At 36.4% G+C, this 14,711-nt stretch overlaps 1 protein-coding gene across 3 annotated transcripts in view; it reads left to right on the forward strand.

Annotated features, from left to right (window-relative positions):
• The window catches only part of DNM3 (dynamin 3), a 373,409-nt gene that overhangs the window by 162,217 nt on the left and 196,481 nt on the right, over nucleotides 1-14,711 (forward strand). For all 3 annotated transcript variants that reach the window (XM_014540885.1, XM_014540883.1, XM_014540884.1), the window contains exon 15: nucleotides 786-899. In XM_014540885.1, coding sequence (XP_014396371.1) covers nucleotides 786-899 — 114 coding nt within the window. The remainder of the gene's footprint in view (nucleotides 1-785; nucleotides 900-14,711) is intronic.

Below are 14,711 nucleotides of genomic sequence, written 5' to 3' on the forward strand. Positions count from 1 at the left end.
AAATATATATTTTTATTGATTTCAGAAGGATAGAAACATCAATGATGAGAGATAATCATTGATTGGCTGCCTCCTGCATGCCCCCCACTGGGGATCTAGACTATAATCCGGGCATGTGCCCTGACCAGGAATTGAACTTGGCAACCCTTCGTCTCCTGGGATGACGCCCAACCAACTGAGCCACACCAGTCAGGGCCAAATTTTTAATTTTAGCTTATTATTTCAGCTCTTTTTTCTCATTCAGCCTTATTCAGAGCTGTTAACAAGGAACTACTTGGCTGGCTTGCATTTTTTCTTTAGTGTGTCAAATAATAACCAGAGGTAGATGGATAAATTTAGACCATTTGGTGGCCAGCCTCTAGTAGAAATCCCAACGAGACAAAACCAGGCAAACAAGTGAGCCACTGGGCTGGAATGGGAGCAGAGGCAGTGGGCATGGAGAGTCTGTTGCTGTTCATCCAATCAACCAGAATGCTTTCATTATAGCAGCCATGCCATAAATGGGTCTGGCACAAGAATTTCGTTCCTCTCTCTTTCAGCTGTTCTGCTTCCACCATCTATATAAGTCTGCCATTTTGATTTTCTTCATTTGATGGGAGAGACTTCTTCCCTTTGGTTATTGGTGCTTTTGGGAGATAAATAGAGTAATGGAAGTTGAACTTTGGGGGAGCAATGCTGTTCTTATTGTGATTTGTATCTTGTTTTGAACTTCACTTAGTGCAAGACCTGGTCTCCACTGGCTCATGTTGGACTAAGCTTCTTCGCTGACCTGTGCTCTCTTGTAGGTGATTCGCAAGGGGTGGCTCACCATCAGCAACATCGGCATCATGAAAGGAGGCTCCAAGGGATACTGGTTTGTCCTGACTGCTGAAAGCCTATCCTGGTATAAAGATGACGAGGTAAGCCGCAGAGGGTGACAGAGTTTTCTCATTTTAAGTTAAGTGAGATTATTGTGATACTCAACTTTGAGACACCAGTGGTTCTCTTTCAGTGAGACCTAGCTTGGGATGTGTGTTTGAACAAGCACTGTGCTTTTGTTTTCCTCATAAATTTTTAACTTTATAATATTCCCCTTAAACTTCTTTTACTTCATTGGTGTAGTCACATGTTTGTTTACTTCAATTTTGAGACACCAGTGGTTCTTTTTCTGTGAGACCTAGCTTGGGATGTGTGTTTGAACAAGCCACTGTGCTTTTGTTTTCCTCATAAATTTTTAATTTTATAATATTCCCCTTAAATTTCTTTTACTTCATTGGTGTAGTCACATGTTTGTTTACCTGAAGAAACGGAGTTAGGAGTCAATAGTTGCAAACTATTTCTTTGTAATAATGACAGGGGACTAATTCAGTGAAAGCAATTTTCATTAAATAACGTGTTGAAAAGACTCAAGGTAATAGAGCATTCTAACAGCGAAATTAATAGCACTGATGCCAAGTTAGTAAAGTGTTTTAGAATTGTTTCTGTGACATCGGTCTCGAATGACACGGTTTTGAAAATGTCCAAATCACTCGTCTTCAAGTCCCTGAAAACTGTTTATGTGAATTTTGTTCTTTGAGAATTTGATATCTATGTAAAAGCATGAATTATGATAATGGTGGTGTTCTGGTTCATGTTAGATGTTAATAATTTTGGTCCTGTGACTTACTACTCATTTAAATCTGATAGCTATGAAATCACACAAAAATATACTATGTCGTTCTTGCAGAGCCATTAAAGAGCTGTAGAGTGATACAGTGTTACTGCTCAATTGGGAGGGCATGGATGGAAATTGAACTATGTCTTGGAAATTTTAATAGCTCTGGTTTTACCCAAGAAGTTTTTGATGCTTATAATGCAGCATGCAAACATTCAATAAGAAAACTAGTCCATGATAGCAAAACTATTTAGAGGTGAGACTATCTCAAATATATTTGAGCATGCATTCCAGACGTAATAGTCCTTCCAATCTTGGTTTCACATCTTTTAAAAACACTACAAGATACCCTTGTCAGTTGTTGAAGGAACATTTTTATGTCTTTATAGTTTTTCTGTTCCCTAAGTGCTTTGTGGACAATAGGATGTTGAATGAATATCAGATGATCAGGTGATTTCCACTGAGTTTTCTGCAATAAGGGAAAGCAAATCCCATAGAAAGGTCCAAAGAAAACTTCTACTCAAAAATCTTATTTTCAATTTTTATGTCATATATTTTACCGACTTCAGTCAAACATGGAATTGGTTTTTGGGAGAGTCTGAGGACTAGTAATGGTCACTTTTCTGTGCTGGCTGCGGTCTCTATCATTCTGTGGGAGTCCACAGTGTTCGAAGAACACAGAGAACAGACTGACAGCTGTCAAGAGGGGAGGTGGGTTGGGGGACTGGGTGGAAAAGGTGAAGGGAGTAAGCAAACAACAACAACTAACTCATAGACACAGACAACAGTATGATGATTACCAGAGGGAAAGGGGGGCGGTGCAGATAGAAGAGGCTGCTGAGTTGGGCATGATGTGTGGGGTGAAATACTCATGTGTAAAGAGTGGGGTGGCAAGAAGAGAAGAAGGAAGACCAGCTAGGAGACTGTGGCAGTGGTCCAGGCTAGAAGATGGTGTCCTGTCCTGGGTGGCATGAAAGGAACACTCAAGTTCAGGGTAGCAAATTGAAGGGCCGCCTACAGCAACACTGCCGCTCATTAAAAGCTCTGCTCAAGAAATAAGATATGAGGTTTTCAAAATATTAATGCCCGATTCACGAATGACCCTTATCTCAATGTGTCTGTCTCAGTGGGACAAAGCCTTTCCCAGTGGGGCCATCATCAGTCATTCCCACCTTCCTGACCACCACCCCACCCCGGGTGTGCCCTCCTCTGCTATTTTTTTTTTTTTGACAGAGCTTCCTACCACTGCAGTTCACCTCCGAGCCTGCTCTCAGGGCAAAAGAGAGGGGACAGCACTGTCCCTTACTCACTGCTAGTGTTCAACAAATAGTCGTTAGTGTGTACCGGGGACCAGTGTTGGAAGGGTGTATGGGGAAAAAAGGTCAAGGAAAAGTGTCAGGAGGATGGGGCTCAGAGACACTGATTCATCCCTGGCTTCTTGAATTTATACCCCGAACACCATCCTTCAACAGCCATGTTTTAAATAATGCATAGGTTCCATAAAGGTCTAATTGCCAGAGTTCAACTACATATGAATTGAACATGCTTCTGTGGGAAACCTCAGAAAACCCAAGTTTAGACTATTTCTTTGTGAAAATAAGCTTCAGTTCAAACTCAACTTCTGGGGTCAATTTGTTGTAAGTTGAGTGCTTGTCCTTTGTTCCCGTGGTATCTGTCTCTACCCACATCAGCACCTTCACGCTTTGGAAATCCTGTTACTGGACCATTTCTCTTAGTCAAGCAAATGCGACACAGTAAAAATAATTAAGTTATTTATAGATTTGCTCATTTATTCAATGATAACTATATTCACATTTTCATAGGGGATTTTGATGTTTTTTTTTCTCTGTGTTCTGCCATTCTTCTGCTTTCTCGTGTAATTAGACTGGTATGTTTTCATTATAATCTAAGTGGCTGTTGAATAAATAGCATATTGCATCATATGACTAGATATGGTTTTATTTAACTTATGACAGGTTTGTAATAAATACAAACGACTTGTGAAATATATCTGCGATGAAAGAACAATGGCTCAAACTGTTCTCCAGGCTGACATTAATTGAACAAAAGACCTTATAGACCACATACTCCGTACACTCAAAAGGGGGAGGAGCTGGAGGATGTGGGCTTGCCAGGACTAACTGCCAGGGTTGGAACAAGTAACTCTTCTCTGCGCCTCAGTCTTTTCACTTCCCAAGCGGGAACCATTACCAACCAAATCACCCCGAAGGGATTTTATAGAACTCTAAGAAATCATATATTGCTAAGTCTGAGTGCTTAAATAAACTTTTAGGAATCATATTTATGTTTTTATTTTTGTCATTGCAAGTAATAGTATTCCTTCCTTCCATGATGCCATTTTTTGACTCATGTCTTCTGATTTTTAATTTTTTGTCATCTCATATCTCATATTGTGACATAGGATCTCATTTTTCTTTGCTGTTATTGTTTTTCGTTTTTTGTTTTTTTAGCAGAGAATGTTAAGGTTAAAATAATAAGAGGAAACTCAGATCCCATTCCTTTAGTGAGAATTTCCATGCCGCCTCCCCTTCAGCCTATGGGTTCTCCTATACTTCAGCCAAGAAGTGGAGATGATGATATCAAACTATGCGATTTCCTAGCCAAGCTGGCAGAGGCAAGAGCATAATAACCCTGTATAATAATTTTAAGCTAGAGTTGGCATGACTGTAATAGTAAGTCCCAGCATTTTTCCTTCTTGTTCTGAACAGATCCATCCACCCTACCCTTGAATTTTAGATGAGTTTATGAACAACCTTCAACATCTGTGGACTGTACTTTTTGAACCATTATTCTACATTAAAATAATGTTACTTGTAATGTTATTGATAGATGAGCTTAACAGAAAGGTTTCCACCAGTGTCCGAGGCAATGTTATTTCTACTGTTATCTTCAGAGTCTTTATAATACAATGACCTTGTGGTAGGCATAATTGATCTATCTGCTTGACATTATGCTATACTCTAACTTTACTCTGAGATTGGGGCTTTCTGTGACACAAAAAGAAATAGAACATCTTTTACAAGGTTAGACAGTTTATAACTAATTACCAAGGGGATTTGCCCAAACCTAGATGTCAACCTAGATGTCCGTTTAGGTCATGCTCTAGTACCCCAGACTCTGAAATATCCTATACATGTGGCCCTGAGTGCATTTCTAGGGATTGCATAGACTTCTAGCTAGGTTCATCCTCCCCAGGGTATTTTGCTAGTGTGTACCCTAAGTCAAAGAGGAGTTGTCCAAGGGAGGGAAGACAGAGCATGGATAATGTAGGTTGTATATCCACATATATCCTCTTGGGCCTGGAGTGGGCCTTTGATTTCTAACAAAATAACATAAGGATATTTGTAGTACTTATATTTACTAAGGGTTTTGGGAAGCAGTACAGCAGTTCAAACAACCTCGAATAGAATGTTAGATAACCCTTTGCGCAAGAGTTTTTTTAAAAAATACTTATATTTCTTTATTGATTTCAGTGAGGAAGGGAAGAGAGAGATAGAAACATCAATGATGAGAGAGAGTCCTTGATCAGCTGCCTTCTGCACGCCCCCTACTGGGGATCTAGCATGTGTCCTGAGCGGGAATTGTACTGTGACCTTCCGGTTCATAGGTTGACACTCAACCACTGAGCCACACTGGCCGGACCACAATAGTTTTTGAGGAATGGACCCTCCACTTGGGTGTGTCACTGACAGCTCTAGCCTTGTGCTGGCCCAGCCCAAGGACAGTGCTTTGGTTTATCTCTTTCTCTTCCCTTTCCCATATCACCCCTCAATGCTACCAGTCTGGAAATGCCCCAAACTCAAGGTGTGTCTCTCTCTATTGTACATTCACCCTTCCTACATGCTCACCTTTGCAGATCCAAACTAATCAAATGTTCAAACAAATCTAATGGACTTCCAGTTAACAAGATGCTCCCTAATTGAACAGTAATTGTGGTTGTCAATAGTATCTCTGCTATTCATTCTACCTGCTTAAACTCTTGCAGGTCAGCTTTCAATCTGAGTGATAATCGATGGTGATCACCATCCTCAAAATGACGAATATTTATTGAGTATTCATAGTTTACCAGGCATTGAGCTAAGTTAGTACTTTATCTATATTCTCCATATTAGAAATGAAGATTGAGACTCAAAGAGAATGAAGAGCTTAGCCCACAGCTAAAAGTCAGTGTGTGCTCTTAGTTACCTGAACACTTCCCAACAAATATTTTCTGAACAGCCGTTATGGACTAGACACTCTCCTAATCACAATGTACAGATGGTTAGCAAGGAATTCATGGTACCTGCCCTCATGAAGGATTTTCCCTATAAAGAAAACACATAAACAAATAGGAAAACAGAAGCAGATGACAGCCTATGCCAGTGATACCGAACCTTTTGAGCTCGGCGTGTCAGCATTTTGAAAAACCCTAACTTAACTCTAGTGCCCTGTCACATACAGAAATTTTTTGATATTTGCAACCATAGTAAAACAAAGATTTATATTTTTGATATTTATTTTATATACTTAAATGCCATTTAACAAAGAAAAATCAACCAAAAAAATGAGTTCGCGTGTCACCTCTGACACGCGTGTCATAGGTTCGCCATCACTGACCTTTGCAGAAAATATATCCGGTGATGGGGGGTCCCAGTGGGGGAGACATTCAATTGTGTGGTCAGAGAAGGTTTGTGTTGATACTTTGAGGCAAGATGGAGCTTGATGAATTGAAGAAACTGAGTTAAGTCCAGTGTGACTGGAACAAAGAGAGAAAAGGACTCTATAAAGAGTCCTTTAAAGATTAAGGATTCTGATCCTGAAAATGATGAGAAGCCTTTGAAGTTTGAAAGCTGGAGAGTCTCATAGCATTATTTGAATTTTTTATAGATCCTTTTGGTTGCCTTGTAAAGAATATGTTGGAGGAGGACAAAACTGGATTGGGGAATTACTAGAAAGCTATTGTTCTGGTCTCCATAAAAGATCATGGTGGCTTGGACTGGGGTAGGTTGATGGAAATTGATAGAAATGATGGATTTAAGAGATTTTTTTCAGGAGGTGACATTGATGTGACAACTCATCACATGTGCTAAGTATTGGATAAGTGTTTAAGTTCCTGCTAACCTGTAAGCCTCCTAAGACCAGGAGCCATTGTCTTGTTCACTGTTCTACCACCAGGGGGTATGACACTGATAGGTGGCCCTAAGTAAATATCAATTGTGAACATGTGATTGAGCAAATAAATAAAGAAGTGCAGCACAATAATTCACCACGTTCTGCTATCTCAAGTGCCTTAACTAAATAATTGAAATACAGAGTAAAATTACCATGAGAGGTAATTTTCTTAATTTTCATTATTGAAGGTTAATGAATTTTTTTTTCTTTCTCTGACTCTATGGCTTCCTGGATGGAAGACCATTTAAGCAGAAAACAAATTTGACAGTGTTGCTTTCATACATCATAGATACCAGTATATCTGCACAATTCTAGGGAGGAATTTAGAAAAGGGCAAGGTATGGGGATAAAATAGGAACTGTCACATCAAAAGGATTTTGGGTTATGATAGTTTACATGAATACTTTAAAATTAGATTTGGGGAAAAAACTGAATTTTTAAAAATGCATCTAAAATACGAATTTTGGAAGAATAAGAAATTCTGAATGAAGAAGAAAAGAACCTTATTTTTAAATATCAATGAGAAATGTGTAAATGATAGTTAAAAATATCTGAAGGGGACTACTTTATGAATAATAATAGCACATAGCCAATATTTATTCAATTTCTATAGTCCAACATGAAGTTTAAAATCATAATGGAATACTCATAGGGAAGTAGGGCAAATTGACAGAAGTGTTTCCAGTGGAAATATACTAACCATACACTGTTGAATAAAGGCCAAAATCTGCATTAAAATAAGAACATTCTTCAGACTCAAAAAATTACAGGCCTCATTTTTGTGGGTTGAAGTGTTTGGATAGCTTGATAAGGAGATTATATAATTCCCTTATAGGGATATTTACTTAGTATTGTTTTTATTATGTAGCTGTAACAGATGACAAATGTAACTTCGGTAATAGGAAATAAAATGACAGCTATATCCCTGGATGGCCAAAGCTGTGAGGCCAAGAAGTTATAGAAATCTTCATGTCTTTCCATTTTCACATATATGATCAAGACCCTGCCTTTTCTGCCAGGTCTGCGTGCTGCCTGTGATGAGGAGGTCAAGAATAACCCTGTGAACACTATTCACAATCCTCGCTGCGTTGTTTGAGTTAGCCAAAACTTAGATATCTTTTTACCAAAAAAACAGTCCCAACAAATATTGAACTTTACAACATTTACATTACTTGAAATTCTTCATGATCATAGTTATGTGTGTTTTTTCACATACATAAGCTATATTATGTTAGGCTTTTAAATGTAGGATTATTTCATATAAACATTTCCAAGTTCTGGCATTATCTAAAGATTTATAATTTTAAAAAAATATAGTAGTATTCAACAAAGCATAATGGCAGATGCTATTTCAGATTTATTAAAATATGTATAGACTCAGACCGATCCCCTAAATGTGTTATTTGTCCTAACTTGAAAGTATATACTGGAAGAACAGTATTAACTTTCATATGATCCTTTTCCAGAAAAGTAACATTTTCAAATGTGCCTCATATAATGAACTTAAATATAAATAGCATTCTTTCAAGCATATTTTTTGAGAGCCATATAAAAAAATGTAAAACCAAGATGTTAGGCATGAGGTTATTTTAATGTTATCCTTAGTGGCTCACATAAGGATGACTCTGCTGGCCTCCTAGCTCTCCCTTTGGAGTCGGGTGGAATGGAACAGTCTCCTTTATGTTCTGACCCAGCTACGTGTCATTTGGAGAGCCTCACGCATGCCTGGGGCCTGCCTTGCGTGTCCCAGAGAATGATCCATGGGTGGACTCCTGTCAGCATTTTGCTGCAGGTTATAGAAGGAATTTCAAATTGGGTGGTACTATGTAAATATTCTCTGAGAAATTTTGATATTGCCTTCCTGTTTATTTTTTACATTTTTTGAACTCTTATTTAATACTTTATATTCTTGTCCTGGGACTTTTCTATAAGGTAAAAACTCTCTTTGCACAACGTATTTTGCAGAGGACATCTCTGCTTAGGCCAGATTGTTAAATGAAAGAATTTAGCCTTAATTGTATATTTACTTTATAATTTTACCCCAATTTTTTTTTTTTAAATGAAGCTATAGTGTCAGGATTGGTAAAATATAAAATTGTAGAAATTTTGAACCTCGTGGGGTTTTTAGCCTTAAGACTAAATATTTCATTTTAAAAATGAAATACTGAATAAAAAGTTTGCTTTCATCCAAAATATATGCTTAAAATGTTTAATTAGATTAAAACCAAAAAAAATTGGGGTAGCCTTGTGTTACACTTTTTCTAGAGCTTGACCAGAACCTTTCTAGGAAAAATGAAAATTAATTTTAAATACTGAAGTTAAAGCATTTTAGTGAAGCAAATCAAAACAGACAAATTTCTAATTTTACCCATCTCCCCACTTTTTACCCTCATCATTTGACTCCAGTTCACAGGGTGTAAACTGACATTTTGACATTTCCTCAAAAGATGAGGCAAAATATACATTGTATATCCATTAATCCGCGTCCTTGCTTTTTTTTTTTTTTTTTTTTTTTTTTTTTGACAATAATGGAATTGCCTGAATATCTCGAGAGTTTGGGAGTTTACAGTGAACGGGAGCGTGTATTCCAAGGGCGTGCACCAGCCCCATGCACTCCACCCTTGGAACTATAGTGTAAGCTCCTTCTTAATTAAACAATGTCACAGTAATAAATCTATGCATATTGTGACACTTAGGCATGTCAGAGATTCAATGTTAACTTTATATACTTTCCAAAAGGAGAAGCAACTATTTTAATACATTTGAAAATTACATTGCAGACAAATACTTTTTTCATTATGTTCCACCCAGGTGCAAACTGGTTAAATTTAACTCAAGATACATGATCCCCTGGGATATTTTTTCTTCCCTCTTTTTCTTTTGTCCCTCACTCTTAAAAAGTCATGATATAGAAAACGAAACTTTGTTTTTGGAGTAGAATTATTAGAATCATTTATTCTTTGTCCAGCATCAGACTTGCAGTTCTGTGTTTTGTTATATTGATCACAGGGTGCTGCAAAGCTGTGTGCAATTAATGTCAAGGGCAGTAATTTACTGACAACAGTTAGGAAAAGAGAACTATAGAGAGCACAGGAGCATTTTCAGAAATGGGTTTTATTATATTTCATAGGCACTACTCACTTTACTTTTGGTGGGTTTCAATATTTGAATCAAAAGAGAATAATAATAATAATAATAATAATAATAATACATACGAGTTAAGTATTAAACCAACAGATGAAAAACCCAGGCCTTCCCCCCGAACCCCTCATTTTGGTTGTAGCTCTTGGTGTAGATGCTATGGTGTGAGGGCTGCTTTCTTTCAATGGCTGGTTGTCATTCAGGCTGGGTTGTCATGTGACTGCCTGTCTGTGCCTGCTGTACAGGTGAGCGGATGTTCTGCACAGCAAGTGTAGACAGGCAGACACATGACAACTCCGTCCAGCCAGGCCCTTGGTTCCTTCAGGTTTCCTTTGCTCATGGGCAGAAACAGTCAGTCTGTTTTCCAGATTTGGTGAATTTGGAGGGTCAGGGGGAAAGGGAGAAAAACACACAATAGAATTAAACATTAAAACATTATGGAACTAAAAACAAGTTAGACGTTCGACTTTATTCAGAAAGTACACTTATACATTTGTTCCCAATGTGCTAACATGGATCATTGACTTGACAGAAAACTCATATTGAAATTTTAAGGCAAAACCAAACAAACAAAAAAAGATTAAACACCAGGTTTATTCTTAACTCCAGTTCATGTTATTACTGGCCCATAATGCAGTCAGAGTTCAGAGTAATTGAACCAGATGTTTTTCCTCTTCCCCAAACTCTGCATATTTTAATACTGAAGTTAAAGATAAAGACATGTTTATACATGTTTGTTGTAGTAGATAAGTACCATAACCTTCCCCATGAAAAAGAAACTTATCATTTACATGGAAATGGCAGCCATTTTAAAAATAATTAATGAGCCTAATGTATCTGGCAGTTCAACCAGCCGACCTTTGGGATTTTAACATGGGTTGTATTTTTACCAATATGTTATTAAAACAGGAACTTATTTAAATTTCTCATATTCTTTTTAATGCAGTTTTTAAGTATGGATGTGAAAACCAAATCAAAAGCAGTTGTGAACTTAAGTCCTCCGCTTCATTAACCATAGTGCCCTGCCATGAATCAAAAGGGTATAAACTACACAGCTGTTGGCCACAGAGTTGCTCATTCAGATTGTGTTTTGGACCTTGTTAGTGCACTACAGTTACAAAACAGCCCCTTAAACACAAAAAATGAAACTTCATTTCATATCCAAAAGGTAAAACCAGGCCCTTTGGAAATTTCCTTATAACTCGTATGAGAGAAAGAGTGATGGTGTTAAATATACAGATAGAAAATTTAATTCTGGTGAGTCAAAAATAACTCTACTGGCTCTTTTAAAATAAATGATCAATTCATACCCTGCCCTTTAAACAACAAAATCACCAGATAGTCAAAATTACAATAAGTGGGATTTCCTAAAACAACAACAAAAAAACATTATTGTCCAAGGAATATGCAATTAGGATTTTTTTTCAAAGAATTTTAAAGAAAATAAATAGTATAGTTCCTGTTCACTGTAAAATTCTGAGAAAAATAGCAGATAGAAACTTTATGGAGAACAAAATAATTTTTAGAGGCTATGAAAAATGAGTTTTATACACAGCTTAACCTTTATGCAATGATTAGATGTGCTACAGCTTTAACAAAGAGTTGAGAAGTGCAAGTTTCCATTTATTTAATTCCAAGAAAATAAATGTCTGGTTCTGTTTCTGGTCATCACTTTTGAGTAGAGGACTTTTGTGTGTTTTTTCTTGAGAAAATCAAAAACATCAGTGAACTTGGCTGCCATTAAATAATTACAAGGTCAGAGTATGGGAAAACAAATACCTCAAGCAACTATTTTGTTATCGTTGCTGCATTCAGTGCAACAGAAAATATTTATAGAGTGATTCACTTACAAAGAGCATATTTGTAGAAATTAAAAATTACTGTAATTCGGTATAGCTTTCCCTCTCTCTCCCATAAATACTTTGATCCAGTTAACTCTGCTCAATTAAGGAATGATGTAACCTGGAAAAATAGAAAGAAAAATTTGTGAGTTCTTATGTTCTCTTTTAATGTGAAACAATTCTAGTAAACCAAGATACCCCAAAATATCAGGCCCTGAAATCCATAACTGTTTTTCAGGGTGGGGAAATCTTGCTGAAAAATGTTTGCTCTTAAGACTTTGGGATAATTTATTTTTCTAATAGATTTTTAAAGCACACTTATAGTAAGTATGTGGCATCTGCATACCTCACAGCCATGTTAAATAGATGAAAGTTTGAAAAGACAATTAAGAGTGTTTTTCTGTCTTCCAAACTATAGAGTAAACATTAAAATTTGTTATCACTTAACATAATAGCTAAAATATGAAAGAACTATATGTACATTATTATCATACAGTGTAATTTTTAATAAGGTCACTACTCTTTAGTTCTTTTTTTGTCTTTCATTTATTAAGAAAAAAATGCATGAAAATAATTATGTTCCAAGTCTTTAATAGCAACATTAAACCAAAGCAACTCCAGGAAACTGGCTGTTGTAAGTCAGGAAATTCAAAATGAATATTTAATTATTTTCCTTAATTGACTTCATTATTTCTATTAATTAAAACTGATAAAAATTCTTCAAAAAACGGATAATTATTTCTGTCTACACAATTAGCAGCAAACCCAGGTAAAAAGGTAGAAGAAAGCAAGTAAGGAAGTTTATCTTTACTCAGAAATTTCTGTTTCCTCTCAGGGTAAGCCTGACCTTTAGTTATTTTAAGCTGGGATTTCTGAGTGATGGTCTTTTATGTATTTGGACATTATTGTCATGGGTGGGATATTCTCTTTAGAGAAGAGGAAAGTGGGTTGTTTTTAAACAGCAGATCTCTTGTCGAGGAGCTGAAAGCTTTGGCTTCTTTCTTTACTAAGGATGACGCTGGTATCTGGTGGATCAGTGGACTTTTTACATTACCAAGTTGTATTTTACTTTATTTCCTATAACAGCTTTACGACTTCAACGAGAAAAAAGAAAAAATTCTATCAGTAGGAATTTTATGCCTACACTCTTTCCCACAGCGAAAAACTTGGGTGGTCTGTAGGCGAGAGGTGGGGGAGATAGTATATTTTGGTCTTTCAAAAACATAAACACATTATCTGGGTGGAAAGCCTGAAAGCCAAGCAGGAAGGGCATTAAATCTATTCACTAATTGCAGGAAAGTGATCGGTGTGAAATTTTGTCCCGTTGTAAACAAACCTTGGATTTGGAGATCTATGGTTTAAAAAAAGGGGGGGTGGGGGCTTGAAAAATGTAAATAAACTGTTTTCTATTGATCCTCTTCCAATTAAGAAAATGTGTTGAAAGCTAAAGCTCTGAATTTCCTTTCTCTTAGATGGCAGAAAAAATTCTCTAACCCCAAACCTAGTCTAACTTATCAATCATCCACACACTGAAATGAAAAATAACTGCTAAGTTTCTGTGAAGTGCCCTTTGGATAGGCTCTGCAAACAATTTTCTCTTTCTTATGATAATACAGTGTTTAATTTTGATACTTACACTTCCCATTTTATCCGCGAGCAGTTTTAGTCGAAGATGATCACTGTTGGTTAATTTTCTCTGGAATAGATCCCATGATCCCTAAAATATTTGTATGTCTCCTTACAAAGTAATATCAAAATAAAATTAAGCATTATTCTACCCTGGAAATAAAGTTAGTTTACACTAAGTGTGCATACATGCTGGTGTATGTCCCAGCGCACAATCGACCACCTGCCTTCAGTGAGCAGAGGTTTACAGAGTGAGCTTTTGCTTTTTTGATCTTGCATTGAGCTCAGGCCAGTTAAAAAATAAGTATTACTCCTCTTCATTTGTTGAAAGTTGGCATAAAAAATGGGTAATCAGGACTCCAAGCACACGTAGGGGCTCCTCGGCTCCCCCCATACAAATTTGTTCTTCTGTTTCTACTCCTGTACTTACGCAAGGACACCCTCCGTCTGCAAACTAAAAGTCATCTTAAGAGAAGAAGTAGGTGAGGGGCTGATGGTAGTTAGTTTCTTTGAAATAAAAAAGCCATTTAATAATAATAAAAAAGACATTTAAATTAAATATACATGAAATGAAAGTAAGCTATAAAATTCAATCATTTCTACAGAGTAAAAAAAAACAACACAAAAACACACACCAAAAAAAAACCCCTCAAAATTTGAGACATCTTAAACATTACCAAAGTACCCTATAACTATCTTCTTTTCTAACTGTATAAATTAGTAGAAATACATTTCTTGAAAAAAAGCTCTGGTAAGTTATCTCATAGTTTCTCTTTTCAGTTTTCCTATGTAAAAGAAACTATATAGATTGAAAAAATCTCATTTGTTCAATGAAAAATAATTAATATGGAATCCTCCAAGTCACAATAGAAAACAAATTGTATCCTCTAAGTGGAGAAGATAGCTAAATTTCTCCCTTTTTATAATATTTTAACTCAAAACCATGAATAGAAGAGAAAACGTGGGTTTTTTATACCAGTTTTAGGATGATCAAAAGGGTAAATTTTAAAATAAGTCATTTTGACAAAAGATAACGTGGGGAACCTTTTATAATAAACTTATACAAAGGAGAATGTGTGACAGTTTTTGAATTGTTGCAAAATATATAACTTAGAAAAGGATTTGTTCAGGAACCACTGTAACTTTAAAGAATTTAAGGGAGGACAAAAGAGATTATATTAATGTTTCAGATTAAGTCTATAGAACAGATTTTTCATTATATAGAATTGTTTGGGGGTATCTATAAATAGGGGGTTGAGGGAATTAGGGGTGAGGCAGTACCATTTTTCCAGAACTTT

Source organism: Myotis brandtii, unplaced genomic scaffold (assembly GCF_000412655.1).
Source record: "Myotis brandtii unplaced genomic scaffold, ASM41265v1 scaffold250, whole genome shotgun sequence".
In the NCBI taxonomy this organism is placed as follows: domain Eukaryota; kingdom Metazoa; phylum Chordata; class Mammalia; order Chiroptera; family Vespertilionidae; genus Myotis; species Myotis brandtii.